Source organism: Microcaecilia unicolor, chromosome 2 (genome assembly GCF_901765095.1).
Source record: "Microcaecilia unicolor chromosome 2, aMicUni1.1, whole genome shotgun sequence".
Classification (NCBI taxonomy): Eukaryota; Metazoa; Chordata; class Amphibia; order Gymnophiona; family Siphonopidae; genus Microcaecilia; species Microcaecilia unicolor.
The window spans coordinates 216,710,713-216,735,875 of record NC_044032.1 but is presented as its reverse complement, the minus strand read 5'-3'; the positions used below and the strand labels follow the sequence as shown (position 1 = coordinate 216,735,875).

Sequence of the window (25,163 nt, the reverse complement as noted above, 5' to 3'; positions counted from 1 at the left end):
TCTCTCTCTCTCCTCTTCCTTCCCCTCTATTTTCTATTTCTGATGGGGGGGTATTTTGTATTGTAACATATTACTCAAGGTTCCATTATGTTGTGCAGGGAAAGGAAAACAGTAGTACCCAATAGAAAAATATCTTCTGAAGAGCCTCCAACAAAGTACACATGAAAATGCACATCATAAATCCACAGAATATCATAAAACAGCTCATGGGCAGAAGTATTAAAAAAAAGAAAGAAAATATTTTACAGGGTTTCCTTTAAAAAAAAATAAATCTGTCCAGAGGGAACCTTCACTGCATGGAGTACCCATCTAATTTCTTCTCCCGTTCCTCCAGTGCGTGTCTGGGGTGCAAATGCTTTTGTTTTTTGTCTTTCCCTGTGTATAGTAAAGCTGATCTTCTTTTGTTAATCTTGATCAATATGGCTTTTTAAAAGCTGGGGGTTGCCTTTCCTTTATGTTTTTGTTTTGAAAGTGAGATGATCTTGCGTGGTAGGCGGTTTGCCTGCTTTGTTTTGGCATTGCTTAACTTTTCTGTACCCCGACACACACTGACACTCGCACTTTGCAGCAGGATGACATAATTTTTTCAAACTTTTTTACATTTCTTAATCCATTTTTTTTATTGTTTCAGTGGGTTTATTTTTATTGCTCTTTCTCCTATTTTATTTTTTCTTTTCCCATATTTCCGTCCGTTTTGATTTATAAATTTTTATTCTCAACATTTCCATTAGACTTTTCCATCCTGTTGTCATCTTTCCTTTGCTTGTTGTAGGATCCATTTATGTTTTATCCTCTTTCCTTGTTTTTCTTTATCCTACCTATACTCTTCCATTCTCCTCTTCCTCTCCTCTGATCTCACATGCACCCCTTGCTTCTCATCTCTCTGTAATCACCTCGTTTTTCACCTCTTTACCTTCTGTTTCTTTACTCATCATACTTTCCCTCCCTCCCTTCTCTCTATTTCTGCTCCTTCAAACATATCTCCTCTTCACCATTGTCTCACCTCCTTTCCCCTATTCCTTACCTTCCCTTGTCTTGCCTTTTCCCAAATCTATCTTTCAACTCTTCTCCCGCCTTTTTTTCCCTCCCCTACGCATGCCCTTCCCTTTTATCTCTCTCTCCTTCCTCCTTTCTTACGCCCCTTTTTTTTTCCTTCTTCCCCTCCTGGTATATACGCGTTCCTCCCTACTTTTTCACCCCTTCAGGCACACTCTTCCTCCCCTTCTTCCTTTTGGCACACTCTTGTCTATCAGTTTGTAGGATGCAGTTTTTTACACCTCTACCCACCAGGCACACTCTCTCCCTCCCTTTTTCCTAACCGTCCTGACACATACTCTTCCCTCCTCATTAAGAGCCTTCTTTTCTTGTCCCCCATTAACACCTTCTATACTCATCTCTTCAGCAACCTCAGTTCTTTCCTTGCCACTTATGCCCTCTCCACCTCTAGTCCCTTTCCTATGCTGTATTCTCCTATCTGAGTTCTAATTCCTCCTTCTTTATCCCCCATGTATATCCTTTTCACCTTTTTTCAAAAACCTGCCCCTTTATCTCTCACCCTGTTCATAGCCTTTTTTTTTCTCACCTTTCCACAGGATCCACTGCCCCTACCTGTCCCCCATCCATTCCCCTGCCTCTTCTCCCATACTTCCTTTTCCCTTTCCCAAGTGTCTACCCCCACTCCATCTCCATTATTACTTTACCTGCATTTCCTCCTCCTCACTCCACATCCATTGCTGTGCCTCCCATACGCCTTTGCTTTTCCTCCCTCCTACAGCATCTGTCCTCTTCCTTATCACTTTCTCCCAGCATGAGCCCTCTTTTTCTACCACCCCCAACATCTGCCAGTATTAGCACTTCTTCCAGCCCCTGTGCCAGCTCCCAGTATCTGACCCTTGTCCTAAAATTAGTCCTTTTTTTCCCATCCCCAGCATCATCCTTCTTGTCTTTCTCCCTTCCTCCCCTATCCAGCATCTTCCTGTTGCCCCCATGAGGCCCAGCATCATCCTTCTCTCTTTACTCTTTCTTCCCCCTTTTGGTCCAGCATTTCCCCTTTCTGTTTCCTCTTCTCCTCTTCTCCCCCCCCCCCCCCCCATCAGTATCCCCATCCTGTGCAAGCACCTCCCTTGCCATGGCTTCTTTGTGTTGCACATCCTTTGTCCACACAGCAGAATGTGCGCATCAGAGGGGGCATGATATGTAAAGCCTCCAATAGCACATGGGCCTGAAGGCTCGGCTTGAACGTGTTACCAGTCCTCTTACAAAGATGTTGCTGCTATAGCTGAGCTGTCAGTACTTGGCAATAGGAAGGGGCCAATGCAAGTCTTGAAGGGAGGCAGTTCTGGGGCAGGGGGAGAAAGAGAGGCAAGATGCTGCAGTAAGGATTGAGGCATCTTGTTCCAACCATTGTGACTGCGGCATTAGGGGGGGGGGGGGGGGCTTTCCTCCCCTCCTCCCTTTCCTGGCAAAAAAATAAAAACTACACTTGACATACTTTAACAAAGGGCTTTTCCTGACTGAGGGCCAGATGCATCAACCAAATGTAAAAGAATCTAAAACGTAAAAGTCCTTAACGAATTTGAAATAACGAAGAATACACCAAAAAAAAACAAGTCGCACATGTTTGGTGCTGTATTGTAACTTACAATGCATTAAAGATTTGTTAAACTGGTGTAATCCCCGTCAGTAATCGGCCCCTAAAGCATGCACAGAGCAGCCAAGTGTTATGCTGGCTGCTCTGCACATGCCACAAACATCAAAACAACAACAAAAAAAACCAACATAAACACGTGGCTCCCCGCTTCCCCCTGCATAAACTAGAAAATCAAAACAAAAATTTAAAAAAGGATTGGGAGGGGGCAAAGGCGCTCGTCAGGAGCGTCCTGTATGGACGGCCTTGGCCCCTCCCCCCCCCCCCCCCCCCGAGGTCCCCGCTGCTCCACGCTTCCCCCTGCATTAAAAAATCAAAATTTTAGCAGCCCCGACCCCCCTCCCTTCCTTTCTCTCTACTTTCTCCCACAGCTCCGCCTCCTGCCATCCTCCGCCCCTGTGCCCTGCCCCCCTGAGGTCATCGCCGCCGCCGCTCCCCCCCTCCACTGGGCCCCCTTCCGCCTTATTGGGCCCACGCAGCGCCTCTCACCTCTGTGTGTGAAGACGCTGCACGGGCAAGAACATCTGATCGACGCCGAGTCTTCAGGACGTCTCTCCTTTCCTGACCTGGGCCCGCCCTTTTCTGACGTAAGTAACTTACGTCAGACGGGGGCAGGCCCAGGTCAGGGAAGGAGAGACGTCCTGAAGACTCGACGGCAATCAGATGTTGTTCTTGCCCGTGCAGCGCCTTCACACAGAGGTGAGAGGCGCTGCGCGGGCCTGGAAAGGCGGAGGGGGAACCCGGTGGAGGGGGGGGAGCGGCGGTGACAACCTCAGGGGGGCGGGGCATGGGGCGGAGGATGGCGGGAGGCAGAGTTGTAGGAGAAAGTAGAGACAGAGGAAGGGAGGGGGCTCGGGCTACTAAAATTTTGATTTTTTAATGCAGGTGGAAGCGGGGAGCAGCGGGGACCTCGGGGGGGGGGGGGGCAAGGCAGTCCATACAGGATGCTCCTGACGAGCGCCTTTGCCCCCTCCTGATCCTTTTTTGATTTTCTATTTTATGCAGGGGGAAGCAAGGAGCCACGTGTTTGTGTTGGTTATTTAATCTCACTTATATTTTCAAACATGCCAGTTTGGATTTTTATGCTGCAGGGAGAAGTGGGGAGCAGCGGTGTGTCAGTATGACACCTCAGGCCTTAACGACAGCTCTGACCTCACGTTAAATATGTCGCAGTAAATGATTCGGTGCAATCGTCGGTATGGTTAGTGCATCCTGAATTGTCCACATTGCAATGGTAGTTACTCGTTTGCATTCCATTTTCGTTAGCTGCTAGCGTCGTCGTCGGAAAATGGCCTTTAATGCATGCTACGGTTGAAAATTTCTTCGTTAAAGGGTTGTTAAAGTTTAGTGCATCTGGGCCTTAGTAAGCAAGTTTACACCTGGGGGAATTCTGCACTACAGTGCAACACAGAATTTGTACAAAATTTCCCACCTCTGCAGACTATGCAGAATTCTGTTTATTTTCCTGATGCGGCATGGCACAGACTGTCCATTTCCGGCTGCCTCCCTGCACACACACTACTCCAGCGCAGCAAGAGGAGGAGCTGCACAGCCGCACATCAGCCTGCTTCCGCTTTCTCTGCCACTTTGGTCCAAGGCAGTTCCTTTAAGCTAGGGAACATTCGGGTTCAGGACGGCAGAAGAGGAGGAAGCAAGCAGCCCCAATGTGTAGCACTTCTTGATGCGCTAGAGTGGTATGTGTGTGTGTGGGGGGGGGGGAGTGCCTGAACAAAGGTGGGTGGAGTGGAGGGGGTGGGTGGATGAGGGGGGGTGTGCACCATGGGAAGGAGGTGGAGGACTGCAGGAAGGAGCATGGAATTGTGTATGCCATCGGGGGAGGGGGGGCTGAAACAATGTGGATGGGGTGATGTGTGCCATGGGAGGGGGGCATAGGGTGTAGCAAGGTGGATGGGGTGGTCTGTGCCATAGGGAGCAAGAGAAAAGTGGATTGTGTGTGTGTGTGTGTGTACCTTGGGGATTGGGACAAAGAGAAGTAAGGTGGGGGGAAGATACCATGGGGGTGGACAGAACACGGGTCTTGCTGGGAGTTGGGGGGAAGGTTGCACAGGGACGGTTGAGGATGGCAGAGTGCTGCTAGAGGGTAGAGAACTTGCAAACAGAAAAAGGATGGGGTGGGAGGGAACTGGAGGTATTCACCCTGGAGAAAGGGGGTAGAGAGAGCCAGGGACTGAACTTGCCAGGAAAAGAGACACAAGCTAAGAAAAATGGAGAAGGTGGAACCTGAGGAGAAAAACTGCTGTGGTGACGATGTGGGTATTTCATACCTGAAATACTCCCACCACCACCCAGCCCTTATTATAGGGGAATTCTGCACAAGAAAATTTTACAAATACTGTGCAGCATTGTGTATAATTTTCAATATTTTGTTGCGCAGAATTCACCCAGGAATACAGGTTATATTATTTGTTAATCTTAGTCTCTAGGGAAGCAGTGAAACTCTTAATAATTAGCAACTCCTCTGACTCGTAAGGCAGTGTTTAACGTAGAAACAAATTGAGAAGAAATGAACATTGTTAAATAGTAACCTTTTAAAAAAATAATAAAATGGAGAGCCCTTTGGATTTGAGTTCTGCTAAGGTCTGTTGTCTTTTTCACTGCAGTTCAGGATGGATCAGTTCACATACACATAATGAACATGTCACACCATGTACTAACCAGGCTCACATAAAATGTGCTATATTAAAACAAAATAATAAAATTCAGATAGTATTAAGTGAACTTCCAGATAGCATTTCATAAACTCCTTTATTTTGGTTTAAGAGCTTTTATGTCCCACTCTGGCAATGTAAACAAATGGAAATCTCTGGTAAATCATTTGAAATTGCCATCTACATTATGTCCATAAATGTAATCTGCTCCAATTTAACTTTGAGCTTTATAAATGGGGAAGGGGGGATGACATTTTGGATTTGTTGCATATATTTATAGGAAGCTGTTGGTCTTTCAATTGATAGCCTCAAATCGTTTTAGCATGTACATTTTTTTTCATCTTGTTAGAATGAGAAGTCTACCACTCCAGTATCAAAATCAAACACCCCAACTCCTCGAACTGATGCCCCAACTCCAGGCAGCAATTCTACTCCAGGCCTGAGGCCTGCACCGGGCAAGCCCCCAGGAGTTGATTCCTTAGGTGAGAACTGTGACCAAGTTTTGCATCTTCATTTGAATTTGTTAAACTTTATGTGCTACGTATTGCCTGTCATCAGAGAGGTTTCCAATAATACAAACAAGACTAAATTCTATAAATGGCGCCTAAAAAAAAAAATCAGCACCGAATAAAGTGCTAAGCGCAATTCTAGAAATAGTGCTCAAAGAATAGCACTTAACTGGGAACCGCGATTATGTTTGGGCATGGCCATATACACCAACGAAGCCCTGGTGTAAACCCCCCTGCCAGGCGCAGATCCCGTAAATTCTATGACAATAAATTAAAGGAACTCCTCTGATCCGCCCATGACCCTCCCATAGCTGCGCCCCCTTTTTGGATCCATGCCTAAATTTAGGCACATTAATTTTAATTAAAGCCAATTAGCATCAATAATTGCTTGTTAAAGTTTCAATAGTGCCTATTGGCTCATTCGTCAATTAAATTACCCAAATTTGTGCATGCAATTTAAAGTACCATTTATAGAATTTAGAGTACAATGACTAAATAGAAACAAATTGCACATAATATTTCTAAATCTGCTCAAAAGCGGCTGCTTTGTAGTTTGTAAGTCTTCCCCCCCCCCCCCCCCCCCCCCAAAATCCTGTCCTAGTAACACTTTTTGACAAAATGAGTAGTGTGCAAACTGGAGGGCAAAAAAAAATACTAGATAGTGAAACCTCTCTGCTGAAGAAAGATTGCCGTCACCTCCTTATACTTCCTCACCACTGTTATTTCCTATCCAGCTGCGGGCCTGAGGACACCTATGGCGGTTCCCTGCCCCTACCCTACTCCATTTGGGATTGTGCCACACGCTGGGATGAATGGAGAGCTAACCAGTCCAGGAGCGGCCTATGCCAGTCTTCATAACATTTCACCTCAGATGAGTGCAGCAGCCGCAGCTGCAGCAGCCGCTGCAGCTTACGGGAGATCTCCTGTGGTAAGTTTTCTACTGAGAATACTCCAGTATGTGTACTGGGTTTTTTTGTGTTTGTTTGTTTGTTTGTTCTTTTAATGGTGTCTTTGTTTGTCAACTTCCACTGCAAGTAAAAGGAACACTTTCAATGGAAAAAAACAAACCATCTCCTTAAACTGGAGAATAAAGAAAGATGATAAATTGACAAGGTCCCATATTCAAAGGATTTAAACAGCCAATATGTAGCTGGTGGCATATGGTGGGGTTTTTTTTGTCTGGCATTAAAGGTGGAAATTCGGTGTTGGGCCTTGTGCAGGCTTCGGCATTGAATTTCTGTTTTTATTTTTTTAAAGCCGGCTTGTTCATGCCCGGTTAAGTCACAAGCAGCCATGGGCTAATGCATAAAGATAGGACAGCTATTTATGCAGTAAATGAGGCTGCTTAGCTCTGAATATTAGGAGCTACCTGAACTTCGCCCCTGAAACACTCCCGGAACACCCCCAACGTAGCCAGCTTCCACTTTGACACTAAGTGGTCATTTTCAGTGGCACCGACCAATTAAGTACCTCTGAAAATGGCTGGATAGCCGCATACAAGTGAATTAACCTTTTGGCAGCCATTCCTGACTGGTTAACTCACTTTGAGTATCGGCCAATATGCTCCTAACTTTGAGAGTTATGCTTGTAAATTTACCTCTTTGAAAATTTATTAGAACTGAACACTTTCATCTATACTCAAAATTTCACTGAACTCTTAAATTTAGGAGCATAGCAAGTGGGTGAGCACAGGGGTGGATTTAGGATGGGGAAAAGAAGTTAGGAGCTTAGGTTTTCAGCAGTAGGCCCATAAATCTAGGCTAATGAGCATAACTTTTAAGTTCCTAAATTGAGATGAAATTTCAGCTGAAAAGTTACGCTCCTAAGTGTGGCTGAAAATAGAGCACAAATGTAGGAGACTATAAGCATAAATTTAGGAGTTCCACATTCTGTGAGTATTGGGACCAAAGTTTCCACCTTCTCTGAATATTGTGTTGTGTAATATTTTCTTCTGTTGTGGACACTAACTCTTTTTTTCAATTGTAGGTTGGTTTTGATCCACATCATATGCGAGTGCCGGGAATACCTCCAAATCTGACGGGCATCCCTGGAGGAAAACCGTGAGTATCTGCTTTAGAACTTACACAGCTAAACACTAATTTGCATGCCCCAGGGATTCGCCCTGCCCTGTTATCAAAGCTGCCCAAAATTCCAAAGCATTTTCATAAATTTTCATAGTAAACCAATTTAAATTTGAGAGTGTGTCATTTTCTTGCATTTTTTGGGTGCTTAGGTAATTAGATTTTTTTATTTGGTGTGGGGAGGGGTCTTAGCAATTAGGGCTGGAAAGGGAGGGAGGATAGTGAATTCGTCAATGTATCCTGGGACATAGAGTGAGGGAATCTGAGAGGAAGGAGATGGAGAAAGGAATCGAGCAGGACAGGTAGAGGAATAGGGGGATGGAAGGAGAGATGATTGTATAGAGGGAGATGATGATAAAGAATCATGGTACAGAGAAGGGAAAATGGAAGGGGGCACGGGGGATCATGCAAGGGTGGGTTCAGGAACATGACAGGAATGATCCCGCATACTCCAGAGCAGCTCTTGATTCCCACTCACTCCCCTTCCCTCTTATTCCATATTCCCTAAACTACTTGGTTAGAATCTACTAGGGAGAGTGTTTTTTTTACTATTTGGCTTCCATACTGTGGAACCAACTACCTGTGTCCCCTATCGAGAGATTTAAAGCTCAGTTTGAAACTTTGTTGTTTAGGAGGGCCTGTGGTGAATCAATCAGAGACACACATTAAAAGAAGCTTGTGGTGAATCAGTCAGACATACATTAAACTAAACCTTTCTTCAGTTTTGGCTTCCCTACTTGATTGAATTGATGAATGGTTTTAATGTATAATAGTTGGCATTTTTTCCTGTCTTATTGTATTTCCTTTCCTTAGTTTTGTGTATATTTTATTTGTAAACCATAATGGCCCATTTGGAGTTTGGTATATATTGAAAGCAAATAAGCATAAACACATCCCTCTTTGAATCCTTTCAGTCACATCCTGCAGCTCTTTCCTCCCTCCTCCCTCCAGCCCCACAAGCCATGTCTCCTCACTTGTCCCCCCACATCCATTTATTCACGTCTCTTGGTCTTTTTCAACTTCCTTACACAATCCCTACTCTCCTCCTTCCAAGAACCAGTAGCTAGTGACACATTTAAAATCCCTCCCCCTCCCATTCTGGTTAGTGGCAGGAAAAGGTGAGCTGTTTTTCCCTCTTCTGCCTCAGGCCTGTCTACTTTGGCCCATACAGTGCAAAGATGTTGTGCCTGAGAACCCCAAAGGGGAGGGACACAACTCAAAACAACACAGTTATTCTCCTATTGGGGATGGGAGGATGCTGCTAACCTCTGTCTCTCTAATTCACTCAGTCCCTGGTTCCCCTTGGCAATTCCGTGGAAAAGGCTGAATGTTACTGCTCTTCCTGCTGTTGCAGAATCATGAGCAACTGAAGGGGGAGGGGGGAGAGAGAGACACTGGTTATAGCCAAAGAGCACGAGTGTTTTGAATTTGAATCTGTACAAGCATTTTCCAGACCTTTTTAAAAATTTTATGATATGTATTTTTAGATGCTGCCTAGTCAGGGGGCTTGTTCTTTATTTTAGCCTGACCTTGCCTCAGGTCCCACTTTCTACCCAAGCTCATACCTGGAACACTACTTTTCACTCTGCTCTTCTGCCCTATGTTCTGTACCGTAATACTCCATCTGGCATCTCATAAACCCTATTATAATGGTGATATCTTCACCTGACTAAACGACAGTTGCGCCATGCTGAAAGGATCTGGCGTAAATCACATTCACCTTCACCTTTATCAGCTGCTTCTTAATGATTATTACGGCCAATTGAAAACAGCTCGTCATGACTTCTATTCCAGTCTAATCTGTGAATCCCCAAACCAGTCAATACACCATGTCTTGACTAAGCTTTCTTCTCTTAGCCATCGTAATTCTCTTCCTGCATCATTTTGCCCAAAGCTTTGTAGGCAAGATTCTTAAAATTATCGATGCTCATTTTCTGACTTTTCTAGATTCTCAGGCCACCCCTCGCACAGTCCCCTGGTCCCCCTCCTTTTCCTCCAGTTCTGGCTATAAGATCCGCCTGGTCTAACTTTAATCTGCTTTCCTGTCTGGATATTACTAAAGCTTTTAAATCCTTAAGACACATTGGGGCTCATTTTCAAAGCACTTAGCCTTCCAAAGTTCTATTGTATCCTTGACGCCATGGGGGTGTTCCTACTTCATTGCTAGACTTCAGTTGTTCTTCACTTGATAAGCTAAATCTGTCAAATTATAGGCCTGTTTCACATATGCCCTTTCTTTAAAAACTTGGGGAAAAAGTATTTCCAACTTGTAGACCATACTGAAGTGATCCATATTTTGCATCCCATACAGTGCAGTTTTTGGCAAGGCTATTTATTTTAGCATCGCGTTTAAATGATATCCATACATCCTTTGACAAGGGTCTGGATATATTATTGATCTCTCTTGAGTTAACAGCTGCTTTTCACTTGGTTGGTCACTATGCTGCTCTCATGACTCACATCTATAGGTATCACAAGAACTGCAGTTTCATGGCTTTCCTCATCTCTTTCTAATCGGCAGTTTGTGGTTCGCATATCACAGGGTACCTCTACATCTTTTACTCCTAAATGTGGTGGTCCTTGAGGTTCTATTCTCTCTCCCCTTTTTAACATTTTTCCTATCTCCACTGGCTTTATTGATTCAGAACATGACTTAAATTCTGTATCTACGCGGATGATATTCTTTTGGTTTCTACCCATGATCCTGCTTCACCCAACCTCTCTACAAACATGTATTGATTTTATAGATTTCTGGCATTGATCAAACCACTTAGTTCTTAATCAATCTAAATCTTTGGTCCTTTGAGTTACCAGACATAAACATGCTTGCAGGTTAATACCTACTATTCAATGTTCTTCTCTTAATAGACTCCTTTAGATATTTGAGTATCATCGTAGATTCTCAACTTTTTTCCTCTTAGGTTTCCTCCGTGGTATGCCCATGTTTTTCTTCACTTAATTCTTTGTCCGTCCTTAGACAGTGATGCCTGTTGTATTTTTCTCCATGCTGTAGTCATTTCAAAACTCAATTATTGTAATGTTGTTTATGCTGGGCTTCCATCTTCTCTCCTTAAAAAATTACAATCAGTATAGAGCATGGCTATACGTATTCTCTCAGGTGCATGTCGTTTTGATCATTTCACCCTTACTTAAACATCAACATTGGCTTCCGATCGCTTTCCATATCCAGTACAAAAATGTTAGTTTTGACTCACAAAATACTTTAGTTACAGCTTATTAGCTTTGATTATTCTATACAGATCAGAACATATTTTGCGTTCCTTAACTAAGAATCAGCTGTCCATTCCTACATTAGCACATACTAGACTTCGGGCTACTCGTCAATCTGCCTTTTTCTCCTTAAGCCTATCCATATTGAATACCTTGCCTTTTGCCCTCTGTACCGAGCAGTCTTACCAGCGTTTTAAATTTGCTTTGAAAACTCTCACTTATTTACTAAAGTGTTTTCTGTTTACCCCTAAGTTGTGGTGGGACGGTCGACAGAAAGCTGCGTGCTGCTTACCTATTTTCTCTATTCTCTAGCTTTTGCTAACTTATCTTTAACCTCTTTAGTTGAAGTTCCTTTCCATTATTTTTATGCTTTTATTATTTTATTATGAAGTTTATAGTTTATTAAAATTAACTTATTAGACCACTCTAGCTGCCAGAGCAGAGCGGTGTACAATGTGCAGTTTATATTAGAAAAGAAAGGAACTCAATTATGACAGAAAGATAAGCATTTACACCATACCAGCTGAAGAGTCCAATCAGGCCATCTCGCCAAAAGCTTGTTCAGAAAGCCAGGTTTTTAGGTTGGATTTAAAATTCTTTAGGGAGGGTTCACTACAGAGGGAAAGGGGCAGATTGTTCCAGATGTGAACTGCTTTGATTGTATGAAAGGCGGTATATTGTCATAATAAACTAAACTAACTAAACTAATGCAAAACTGTGAGAGAGTTTCTGGCATTCCCCATTTAGTTGTTTTCTGTTTGGTTTTTTTTTGGGTGGGGGGTAGTTAAACACCTTTTGCTTACAAATTAATCTCATGGCTTTTAACTGCTGTAACTCACATTGTTGAAAATAGGATGTTGGACTGTTTTAGTTCATTTTTGAGAAGCGTAAATGAACTATTAGTTCAAGTGACGTTAAAAGTGGGTTTTTTGACCGACAGCCCCATAACCAACTCCTATAAATCTGCGGCACTGCAGTTCTGCTTGTGCTATTCTCCCCTCACTCCTTCAACAGCTCAACAAATACAGACCCTCCCTTCTGATTTGCAATGAGTTCCTGTAGGAAAACTATCTTTGCAGGTTTTGAGAGAAAATCTAGTTCTTGGATGCAAGCTCTTTCCTCCTGTGTTTTTGTTTTCTTTTTTAAATTCCTTCTACTTCCATTTGTACGAGCGTGGAAATGCCTTCTGATGGCTTAGAGTCTCATCAAGTTCTTTGGGCTGCATGTGGCCTCACAATAGGCAGTGCTTCTCAATCGTTTTAGGAGGTGCAGAATAATGATGCACCTATGGAGAGCTCACCCAGGTCATGGCCCCAAATAATGGGTTTTATTACCCCATTTGGGTACAGTTTGGGAAGCTCTGCACTTGAGGTTATCAGGATTTTTCCCCTTTCTCATAGAAATTGCTTGGCCGAGGGTGTGGAAGAGTCATTTCTGAGACTGAGGTGCTCATCCATTACCTTGCAGTCCTACCCCAAGCACATCCCACCTGTGACATGCCCCAGCACTCTGACAGTCCCAATACAAATTTCCTGTACGGCAATGTGTAAAGTGCTGTGGTTGGAGCCTAGACACTTTTTCTTCTAATGCTTTTTTTAATTTTGAAATAAATTTAATCTGGAAAGAGGGGCCAGAGAGTAGGCTAGAAACAGCGGGACAAATATTCAAAATAATTTAAACGGGCAGGAGAGGCTCCTGACCATTTTTAAAATAAATCTTTTTATTATCAAATTTTCAAACATAAAACAGGAAACACACATCCCCATATACGCAAACAGGTCATACCTGCACTCTTAGGTACAATGCAAGATGGAAATGATTGGAGATATCCCTTCTCCCCCTATCCCCCCATCAAACATTTCTGTGCTCCTTCCATTCAGCATAAAGATTCCACACTTTAATATGATATAGCAAATGATTCCCGCGAAGCGCTGTAAGGTGCAATATTCTGCACAAGTAGTCCACTTTAGTGAATATTTGCAATTGAGATGGTACGGAGGGTCGCTTCAAAGCCGCTGCCAACAACAGATGGGCAGTCGTAATAATATGCAAAGTGAGTTGTAGTATTTCCCAGGAAACTTTTTAGGCTTAATATGTAAAAGTACACATCCCATAGATTTCAGTACCTGTGACCCAAGGATGTCCAAGATCAGGGCAAAAATCATGTCCCAATACTTCTCTGCTACAGGACAGGACCACCAAATATGGACAAAGGTGTCCTGCCCTCCACAGAGACGCCGGCAGGATAGGTTTTATGTAATTAGGTGTTAAATACCAGTGATACAACGTTTTGTAACCGTTCTCAATAAGATTGCTAGCTATGGAAATCTTAAGGAGGCGCTTAAAGATTACATCCCACTCAATATGTATCCCTAAGCAGGCCTTCCCAAAGAGAGATATTTGATAGGTGGGGCAGATTGTAATAGCAATGCCCGATAGAACCTAGAGACACATCACCATCCACTACTCCCATTCATAGCCCACTCCAGAGGTGTCTTTTCTTGTCTAAGCTAATTAAGGGCCTGTCTGTGGATAAAGTCTGAGGTTTGTCTAAAGTGGAAATAATCCCAAAGTGTCAAGCCAAATTCCTCAAGTTCAGGGAAGGCCACCAGTTTCCCATCCTCCACAAGCTGACCCAATTGAGGCTTGATACCAAGGAATCCCCTCACTGCCATAATAGGAGTAGCTTGAAAATACTGGCGCCCTTTTATGTGACAGCCCCTGGCCTGAATACAGTGATCTAGGGTGAGTTGTAAGTAGGGATTAGCTACTCTAATGATGGCGTACAACTATCCTAACTGGAGCCACAGAAGCCACGCACATAAGTCAGGCAGGTATGTGCCCCTCTCAGTCTGCACCCAGTTCTTGTTACCTTCTCTGTGCCAAACTGTAAAGGCTTTAAGCTGGGCAGCCTGATAATAAAGCCGAAAGTAGGGGACTGCCATTCCCCCCCTTCCCTACAACACCGATTGTTGTACTCGTGGGGCTTTGTGCCTCCAAATGTATTGAAAAACCTTATGAGTGAGAGAACGAAAAAAAATTTCAGGAAGCAGAATAGGGAGGGCCAAAAAAAAAGATAGAACAGTCGGGGAAGAACCATCATCACCCCTTGAATCCGTACCAGCCAAGAGATATGTATATTCTCCCAGCGCTCTGTCAGCCCACAGAGTCCGTAAGAACGGTGGGTAGTTAGACTCATAAAGTGAACCCCAGCGAGCCATAAGGTTCACCACAAATACCGCAAGGCAAGGTGTAGAAGTTGCCAAACGAAAAGGAAAATGATCGCTCAACCAGGAGCACTCCTGGTCATCTACAGAGATTCAAAATTTCGGATTTGGTCGTGTTAATTTTGAAACCCAATACCTCCCCATATTTATGAAATATAGAAAGCACCCCCACCATGGAGTCATGGGGATTAGTTAGTGGTCAAAATATCATCCACAAAAAGCAAAAGCTTGTTATGGGCCACCCCACTCTGAATGTTCCCAGCTTGGCGAATGTGATGGGCCAAAGGTTCCATAGCAAGGGCAAACAGGAGTGGTGAGAGAGCGCAGCTCTGATGGGTTCCCCTATGTAGCTCAATTATCTGTGTAACCCCCATTAATCTGCAAGCAAGCTAATGGTTTAGCATAAATAGACCTTATTCAATCCAAAAATCGGCCGGTGATGCCCATCCTTGACAGAGTGCCCAGCAAATATGGTCAGGACACTCAGTCAAAGGCTTTTTCCACATCAATCCCTAGCAACAAAGCTGGTTCCCCAGCAAGTAGAGCACCCATCCAATATTGTCTAAGGTTTGCCTTCCCTCTATGAACCCTGTTTGATCAACACTAACCAATTTGCCCATATAGATTTGCAGTCTGCGGGCTAAGATCTTAGTAAGGATGTTATGGTCTGTGCCCAGTAGAGAAATGGGCTGATAGATCCACATTGAGTTAGGGTCCTTGTCCAGTTTTAAAATGAGGGTAACTCCAGCTGTGTGCCAGGACAATGGCAAATCTTCCCCCACTTGCAAATTATTAAAATCCTCAGTGGCTTCACCAACAATTGCTTAAAGTACTTATAAAAGCGATTAGTGAAGCCATTAAGACCTGGTGCCTTGCAGGCAGGGATTTAATTGCCTATAATGTCTCATCCTCCATGACTGGGGAGGATAGATAATCGAACTCACCTGCAGCTAACTTGGGCAGTTCTATACTCTCCAAATAGTGGGCGATCTGTTCTTCCTTAACCACAGTTTCGGGAGTATAGAGTTCCTGTTAAAAGGCGATAGATGCCTGAGCTATAGAGTGGGAATCCCTACATTCTCTCCTAAACCGATCTCTAATCAGTGTTATTCTGTTACGTAGTGATTTCTTGCAGAGCTTATAAGCTAGAAGTCTCCTGCCTTATTGCCAAGCTTTAAATATTCCTGTTGCACAGTCTGGAGTTTCTCATTAAGCTCTTCTATATCTAGGCCTGTAAGGGCTTCGCTTATCTCATCCATTTGAACTAGCAAGGAGCTCAGTCCCTTCCCTCGCTTGTGCCGCAATTCCAAGGCACTAAGCTGTTGCCTCAGCCTCTTCTGTTTTTCTCTACGTTCTTGCATTTATAAAAATTGAGAGATGATCTTGCCTCATATCACTACCTTTAGAACCCTCCGACTCTGCACTGAGCTGCAGATAATCACACATGTCCTTCTCTAAGGAAGTCACATTCTTGGGGTCTAAGAGCAGCCCGTTAGGAAACCTCCAAAAGCATCTACCATAGGTAGAGAGAGACCACTACAGAGGGACAGGCAGACCAGAGCATGATCGGACCACACCCTTAGCTTTGTGGTCACTGTGTCCACTTGTGGGATCAGCTCACGACTCACAACCCAAAAATCTATGCGTGAGTAAGAGTCGTGGACCGCAGAGTAGCAATTATAGTCCCGAGTCATAGGGTATCACTGACACCAAGGATCAAGCAAATCCCAGTCATCAAAAAGGGCTTTCAAAGATCTCCGATCAGGCTGACCATACTGAACTCTAGTGGAGAAATTATTCAATTGAGCGTCCAAGGTCAAATTAAACCCCCCCCCCCCCTTCCCACTATCAAATGGATCTCCACTTTATCTCGCAGTAAATTATCCAAATACTAAAAAAAAAAAAAATCCTCTGATCAGAATTAGTTGCATAGACGTTGAACCAGGGTGTATAAAATCTGGTGAATAGTAATTTTTAACAATAAAAACTGCCCCAATTTGTCACGTACAATATCTTTAACCTGATGATCAGTTGAGCATGCAAAGATAATACCCACCCCATTGGTTTTGACACCCTGTTTATTAGAGGCCAAATATACATGAGGGTAGTTCTTATGTTTAAGTAGGTGTTCGGGCTTGAGATATGTCTCTTGAATAAAACCTGCCCCGGCTTGCAATCTGTCAGCCTCATTGTTCTTTAATGGTGCCCCCCCCCCCCCCCCACCACCACCACCACCATCAGTACTTTTGATTTACATCAAACCTTAAATTCTAGACAGTTCAAAGTCACCATATGATTAGAGTTCTCCACTAGGAAAATACATAGCGAGACCACTTCATCACAACATTGAAATCATCACAATGCATGAGGGCCGCTCATCCAGTTCTATCTTGTGCAGCAGGGGAGCATTTGGAGCTACGCTGCGGCCTTTTCCCATTCTGTGAACCTCAGCGCCAACACTGAGATGACGGGGGGGGGGGGTCGGGGTCCTCCAGTGTCACCCCGATCGCCCTCCTCTGCGGCAGCAAGCAGCTTGGCTTCCCGCAGCTGGTGTTACTTTGTGTAGAATATTATTGAGGGTAAATGATAGTCCAAAAGGATAGTGCCAGCGGTAGCACATATCATTAAAGACTAGGCAGCGAGTCACATCACGGAATTCACGCTTCCTCAGCATCAAGGCAGACATGTAGAAAAAAATTTCCACTTTAGAGCCCTCCCTTGGAACGTGGCCAGCCTTCCACACACTGCTTGTAGGACTCGTTCCTTCTGGGAAAAAGCATTCCACAAGATCCCTGGGGTGCTCCTCGGAACCAAGGCCTTATGAACCTACTCAAAATCAGTCTCCAGTAGGACACTTTCCGGATCTGCCGCTAAGAAGAACTGGTTTCAGATATTCCTCATTAGTGTCTGTGGTATCCATTTGCACCAGATTCCGGTACTCCTCGAGCCCGCAGATTGAGAATGGGGAAAACAGAGCGCACTGCAACAGTCTTAAGCAACAATTCCTTTTGCTTAGCCTCCAGAGCTGTATACCTTCCTTGTAAAGTCTCCAATTCACCATCCTGGTCTATTACTCTCCAAAAGCATTCAGTTTATAGCCTATGTCTGTCACCACTTCACTGAGGTTACTCACATCATGGATTAGTTCTTAAGAGCCTGCATTATGGCTTTCAGTTCATCAAACCAACCTTGAAATTCGCCACGTTCTGCATTGCAGGCATCCTTTTTGTCCCCCTGTGGCGCTCTGGCTTCTCCCGATTCAGGGAGCTCCATGTGCTGTAGCGCCATATAGCTGAAAGGTTGCTCTGAAGCTGTTGCCACTTGATATGCAAACACCCTCAAATCGGGCTTTGCTCTGTGACCAGCCATGGAATGGATGTAAACCAACACATATACAACACAATCGGGTGTGCAATCAACACGCTTATTATAGGTAATCGCGGTGGTCTGAAGGAGCGAGACAGCTAGGCAGCCATCTCCACCGGTGACGTCACTTCCTCCAAGGCTTCTGACCATTTTAATCACCTGTCCGGGGCCAAGTGGATATTTTCAGTGGCATTTAACTGGTTAGTGCCGCTGAAAAAGCCCTGTTAGCTCCCCTTCGGAGGCATTTGTAGGCAGAGTCAGCACTGAGTGGAGGAGTGGCCTAGTGGTTAGGGTGGTGGACTTTGGTCCTGGGGAACTGAGGAACTGAGTTTGATTCCCGGCAAAAGGCAGCTCCTTGTGATTCTGGGCAAGTCACTTAACCCTCCATTGCCTGCCGCATAGAGCCTGCCATGAGTGGGAAAGCGCGGGGTACAAATGTAACAAAAAAAAAAAATAATAATAATTAGCGAGACTGCACTCCCAAGTGCCCAATCTTACTGACAGGGTGTATTAAATTGCTGCCGCACTCAAAGCGCCATCTCTAGTGAACCCCTCTCGGCGAACATAGATGTACATAAATTCGTGGCCCAAATTCAAATTAAATATCACAATATATCCTTTGAAATGTAACAAAAAAAAAAGTGCGATATTTGGCACTTAACCAGTTAAAGTTAACTGCATACGTAGGATCGCATAAAAGTCGGTCCTATCTTTATGCATTTCCTTATAGCAGGTTCAGTGCCAAAAATCACACTTAACCGGCTATATTATGGCCAGCTCTGTGTACCCGGAAATTGAATTCCAGAGCCCAGATATGGCCTGGCTTTGAATTTCTGGATTGAATATCAGGTCCAGAAAAACAGTTGGGTTAAACTACATACCCACTCGAAGCAGTACTCTGTTTCACAGATTAAAATTGTGCTGCATATTAGAATTACTGTCTGCAGCAGGATGTAGAATATTTCAGCATACACCCCCTCCTTTAGCTCACGGTGACACAAACCCAGTTTATGTAGTGGAATAGCAGCATGAGAGATGATTTCCTCTATAGCCGAGTCTTCACAGATGTTCTGTAACCCAGTGATCCATTTTGAGGAACACTAGTGAGTAATAGATGATTTACATTGATGTTGCTTTTTCTGCTTTCCCTTCATGTTGAACACCAGGTAAAGAGTTCAGCACATCTGAGGACAAAAGAAATGCTAATCAGTAGTTTATATTTTGTCAAAACGCTTTGAATGGCTGTTTTCAGTTCATAAATGATGCATAGCCCTAGATAAATCTCATGGGCTGAGGCTTCTGTTTCATTCTGTACTAGTCACTTATTAGTATAGAAAATGAGATGGCTCTCTGCTGCTCCCCTCCCTCCCCCCCATTTAAAACCTTTTCCCTTTTTTATTTCTGTGAAAATAGAATGAGCAAAGTAACATCTGATTTTCATATGTAGATATTTAGCCTGGCTTGCACTGATGTTGTCCTTCGGTAGATAGTTTTAATATTTAGTACTACAATATTTTATTCATGCTTATGGTATTATATATTCATTCTGGAAGAGCCATCCCTTGGAAGCGTTTCAGGATGGCCGTTGGAAAGGCAGAGTCTCAGTGGATAGGGAGCTTGCAGGTGGCTGAGGCCAGACAGCACATGCTTTGTTCTGTAGGCTTTCTGAATCCCAGCGGGCGAAGGTTTTCATTACTCGGTGTTATCATCTTGGTGCAGCAGAAGGTTGGTCTGCTTATTGGCGTGCCATTTAGTGCTTTGTGCTTAGAAGATTTAAAAACTGATGGCTGTGCCTTTTTCAAAGCAAGTTTACTGTGAACACACACATGCAGGAGGGCCAAGCTAAGCAAAGCTGCTTAATGTCTGGTTTTTTTTTTTTTTTTTTTTTTGGAGTTTTTTTTCTTTGGGAGTTTTTTTTTCTGAATCTTAGAGATACGAACCAAACAAGTAAATGTTTTGATGGTAGGAGGAAGCATGTGTCTTTTAAAAAAATTTTTTTTCTTTTTGTTACCTGCATTCGTTCAAGGGCCTACTCATTCCACGTAAGTGCAGACGGCCAGATGCAGCCTGTACCTTTTCCACCTGATGCTCTGATTGGACCAGGAATCCCTCGACACGCCCGGCAGATAAACACCCTTAATCACGGTGAAGTAGTGTGCGCAGTTACCATCAGCAACCCCACGAGGTACGTGTACACCGGTGGAAAAGGATGCGTCAAGGTCTGGGACATCAGCCACCCAGGGAACAAGAGCCCCGTCTCTCAGCTGGACTGCTTGGTAAGCATATGGCGCTTTTTTGGTGCTCTGCTCATATGGGTAAAGAATGGTATCCCCTTTATTTTGGTGGTCACACAGTTTTTGCAATGTTGAAGGAAGGGCTTTACAAGAAGATAAAGTGATAATACAGAAATGAAGCATCATCATTAAGTATGGTATTCTGATTTTAGAATTTGAGATTCTCAGGTGGAGGTTGTCTTCTGAGCTTACACTAAGTAGTTTATTCAACCCTGGACCCTCCCCTCCCAAAAAACCCCATTGTACTATGTTTATATCTTTAAGTCCTTTGACATGTATTGTTTACAGAGCAGAAATCCATGTTGGGCAAAGATACCTATCCTCCAAAGCTCTTATAAAAGTGCATCATTATTATCTAATTTTAATGTCTAATGCTGCTGCTGGCAGATTGTTTAGATTTCTCTGGGGGAGGGGGGAGTGATCATGTGGTCAGGGTTAGTTCCTGCATTCAGAAGGACTTCCTGAAAATAGAAGTATAATCAGATCATTTGTAAAGTAAATTTTGTCTGCATTTAACTTCTATCAAGAGCCCACAAGCAGAATTCTGCTAGAATGTGGAAATTCACTTGACACATCTGAAATCTGATGGATTTGGGATTCAGCAACAAACTGGGAAATAAAGGAGAAGGAATCTAAAGTTTTGTACCCCCTGTTGTCTATTAGGGCCCATCAGATCCTGAGACGTTCTTTCATTTCACCTTAAGGGAGTAATATACCTGTATAGATTTGCTTAAATCTTGTGTTTGCACTTAAAAAAGCAGATTTCTGGTTGAACTGCAGAATTCCCAGTCTAGGCCTTTGTATTCCGCTGATTGAGATTGAATATCTCACAGTGCAACGTTCTGTAGATCAAGTTTAAGTGCTTCCCTAATGTCATGTAATTTTCTGGCATTAATCCACTTTTATCATTGTGATAAGTATAAATGGCTCATTAAAACCAGGAGGGAATAGAGTTCTTTTTATATAGATTTCCACTCTTCTTTTAATGCTGTTTTCCTTTTCCTCCTGAGCAATCCCTTGATGGCTTCTGTCTCCACAGAACAGAGATAACTACATCCGCTCCTGCAGATTGCTCCCCGATGGCCGCACCCTGATCGTTGGCGGGGAGGCAAGCACATTATCCATTTGGGATCTGGCAGCTCCGACTCCACGCATAAAGGCAGAGCTGACGTCCTCCGCTCCCGCCTGTTACGCTTTGGCGATCAGCCCCGACTCCAAAGTCTGTTTCTCCTGCTGTAGCGATGGCAACATTGCTGTGTGGGACTTGCATAACCAGACGCTAGTCAGGTAGGTCAGCAGAATCAGATTAACAAGTCATGAAGATTCAATTATTCATTGTTTGGTGGGGGGGATATATATATATTTTTTTTTTTTTGGCTGTTTTATCTAATTTTTTTACTGGCTATTTGAATATCTTGTCTGCCAGATTGGTGGAGCATTTCATTATTGGCATTGTAGATCTCACAGAGTCTTGCTAGAAATAAATTGCATCTGTAATGGAGGATTTAAGGTTTTGTCCGGATGATTTTGGTAAGTGGTTGAAGGTTGTTGCTTTCAAAGTGTTTGCATTACAGACTGGTATTTTTTAAATACATTTTTTTTCACAATGAGGCACTGTTAGTGGGATTTTTTTTTGTTTTTTTTGAAGGGTCAGAACAATTTGATCACACACAGTGCATCACTGTGTGTTCCTGTTTTGGGGAGACATCTACAGACATTGTGCATTCACTATAGTAATACACATGTGCTGTTTGTGTGCAGCACTGCTGTTCGTATTTTCAGGCACGTGAAGCATGGGTCACACTAAGGTTGTGTTATTTATCGGACGTCTTAATACGTGTCTGTGGATCTTTTTGCTAAGCAGCTGCCACATGACTTGGTACATAATAAATGTTAGCGTACAGCTGAGGTAATCGTTACCTTACTTGCATGACTGCAGACGCTAATTCATATGTTAACTGCATAGCCTGTTGTGAGATGGGGAATCGGCACAGGCTGTGCATTGTAGTTAGTGTAGTCACTTAGTATGCTTTTGCCTTAGTACATGGGTGGTCAACCATGGTCTTCAAGGGCCACAATCCAGTCGGGTTTTCAAGTTTTCCACAATGAATGTGTATGAGATTGATTTGCGTGTACTGCTTCCATTGTATGCAAAGAGTTCTCATGCATATACCTTGTGGAAATCTTGAAAACCTGACTGGTTTGTGGCCCTCTAAGGCCCGTCCCTACCTTAGCAGATAGCGTGGTTGCACTTGGGAGGCACAGTCAGTCCATCACTTTACCATGCAGTAAAGAGCTTTTGTGCCTGGTGCCTTGTGTGGGAAGATGCCAGGGAAACCCACAACAGTCAGTTTCCAGGCTGTAAATGTTTGCTGCACTTTAGTAAAAGGTTTGTATATCATTCATATCTAAATTCTGGTTGCAAGAATGAAATCTTTCTTTATTTTTTAAAAGGGGTAAATATTTGTATACTATGCTGCATCATTTTGTGTACTCAATGTCTGGACCACCATGATATCTTTAAAAATAAAGAAAATGTATTGCATTGCAGCATCTTGGTGCTTGGGAACCTTCACAGGGGAGGAGTAGCCTAGTGGTTAGTGCAGCGGACTTTGATCCAGGGGAACTGGGTTCTATTCCCACTGCAGCTTCTTGTGACTGTGGGCAAGTCACTTAACCCTCCATTGCCCCAGGTACAAAATAAGTACCTGTATAAGTAAACCGCTTTGAATGTTGTTGCAAAATACCACAGAAGAGCGGTATATCAAGTCCCATTTCCCCCTTCATAGAAGCTTGCTTCTTTCTTTGAGAGAGATTATTTGGAAATGAAGTGTTGATATCTAATAGGTTGTCTCTAGCTTTTAAAATAAAATGCCCAGTCCTCCTGTAATACTGATATAATAGTGACTCTTCAGGTGAGAAGATACTGCTGTACAAGGGCACCGGCTATGTTGTCTGTGTACTTGACATATGTTTTTTTTATCGAAGCGTTGTATTCCTCTTTGATTAATACTATGTGGCTAACTCAAGCGGAAGTCCACTCAGTAACAATTGGAAGTTTGTTTCACTGTCTCTGAATGTGTGTGCATACCCATGTGTTGATTTGTGTGCACGTAATATTGTTTAGCAAGTAACTTTGTAAACCATTTTGCACAAGAAAAACACACAGTTTGCTGTCTCTGCAAGAGCTAAAAAGATCTAATTGTTCATATCTATTTTCTTTTCCTTCCCCTAGAGGAAGGAGAAGATTATGAATGTTGGAAATGACATTGGCATAGCTAGCTGCCAAACACTGGAAGGATTTTGCCGAGATAATTTTTTATGTCCTCCCATTTGTACTTGTCATTTATTCTCTAAAATAGTTTCTAATGTAAAATGAAATTTCATTTTTCACCTTCCCAGAGGATTGTTCTGGTTCTTCAACTTTGTTACCTGCTTTGAACTGCAAGGTGTAAGCGGAATAGAAGACTAGATTTTATGTTACACAGGAAACAGAGGTTTTAAAATTGTGTGGGTGGTGTGAGGCACCAACACCAGAGGTCCATCAAGCCCAGCATCCTGTTTCCAACAGTGGCCAATCCAGGTCACAAATACCTTGCAGGATCCCGAAAAAAGTACAAAACATTTTATACTGCTTATCCCTAGAAATAGGGGATTTTTCCCCCAAGTCCAATTTAATAATGGTCTATGGACTTTTCCTTTAGGAAGCCGTCCAAACCTTTTTTTTAAAACTCTGCTAAGCTAGCCACCTTTACCACATTCTCCGGCAATGAATACCAGAGTTTAATTACACATTGAGTGAAGAAAGATTTTCTCCGATTCGTTTTAAATTTACTACTTTGTAGCTTCATCGCATACCCCCTAGTCCTTGTATTTTTGGAAAGCATAAACAGACGCTTCACATCTACCTGTTCAACTCCACTCATTATTTGTTATGTAGACAATCATAGAGGCAGCTTGGGTGGAAGTGGGGTGGAATTACAAAGTACGCGAGTACCTGCACAGAGTGCCTGTGAAAGTGTCATTTGCCTCAGAACAGATGTGTTGTTATATGGGTACATTTATGCACTACTGGGCATTATACAACCATCCTTTACAAAGACACACATACACACACATGCTGCAGTTATAGGTGCACTTATTTTATTTTTACATGGTGCCCCTTGTTAACGATTTTACCTTTAAAAGGAGTAATTTTATAGAACTATGTTATCCAAGGTTGAAAAAGTGGTATGTTACGTTCTCCAATAACCTAACCTAAAACTAGCTAAAGTGAAAGGGCTTTTAGAAAATTGTGTGACCACATCAGCATAATCTGTGTATGAAATGGTAAATGAACCCTAGTTTCCAAAGCATAATTAGGGGTGTAGTTATTCATGTGGGCTATCATATTATGCTAAGGAAACTAGGTTTCATTTACAATGTCGTACACCGATTCTGAATTAGTCTTATTCTGCCTACTTTCTACATTGTCTTTCAAGAAACATGAAATAATTTAATATAGATCCTTTTGTTTCAATTGAACCAGGCTATCATAGTAAGAACTTGTAATTTTCATTATTATACTTGTGGTTCACAGACCCATTTTTCACCACTGTATATTTACATAGGGTTTTTTTTCCCCCTTTTGGTTTTTATTTCTAGCAATTGATAGTTGCCACACAGAATTATTAGGAAAGGGATGCAAAATAAGACCAAGAATATTATAATGCCTCTGTATCGCTTCATGGTGTGACCTCACCTTGAGTGTTGTGTTCAATCTGGTCGCCGTATCTCAAAAAAAAAAAAGATACAGTGGAATTAGAAAAGGTTCAAAGAGGAGCGACCAAAATGATATAGGGGATGGAACTCCTCTCATATGTGGAAAAGCTAAGGGCCCTGTTTACTAAGGCACGCTGCATTTTTTAGCACGCACTAAAAATTAGCATCAGCTAACGCTAGAGACACCCATATATTCCTAGGGGTGTCTCTAGTGTTAGCGCATGCAAAGAACATTAGCAACCCTACAAACATGCCTTAGTAAACAGAGACCTAAAGTGTTAGGACTCTTCAGCTTGGAAAAGAGACAGCTTGTGTCCAAGTCTGGTTGCCGCACCTCAAAAAAGATATAAAGGAATTGGAGAACGTGCAAATAAGAGC

General features: G+C 43.1%; 1 protein-coding gene across 4 annotated transcripts in view; it reads left to right on the top strand.

The window, feature by feature from the left end:
• Positions 1 to 25,163, top strand: part of TLE4 (TLE family member 4, transcriptional corepressor) — a 326,912-nt gene that overhangs the window by 278,127 nt on the left and 23,622 nt on the right. For all 4 annotated transcript variants that reach the window (XM_030193713.1, XM_030193716.1, XM_030193715.1 and 1 more), the window contains 5 exons: positions 5,666 to 5,798; positions 6,560 to 6,753; positions 7,812 to 7,885; positions 19,757 to 20,006; positions 21,064 to 21,311. In XM_030193713.1, coding sequence (XP_030049573.1) covers positions 5,666 to 5,798; positions 6,560 to 6,753; positions 7,812 to 7,885; positions 19,757 to 20,006; positions 21,064 to 21,311 — 899 coding nt within the window. The remainder of the gene's footprint in view (positions 1 to 5,665; positions 5,799 to 6,559; positions 6,754 to 7,811; positions 7,886 to 19,756; positions 20,007 to 21,063; positions 21,312 to 25,163) is intronic.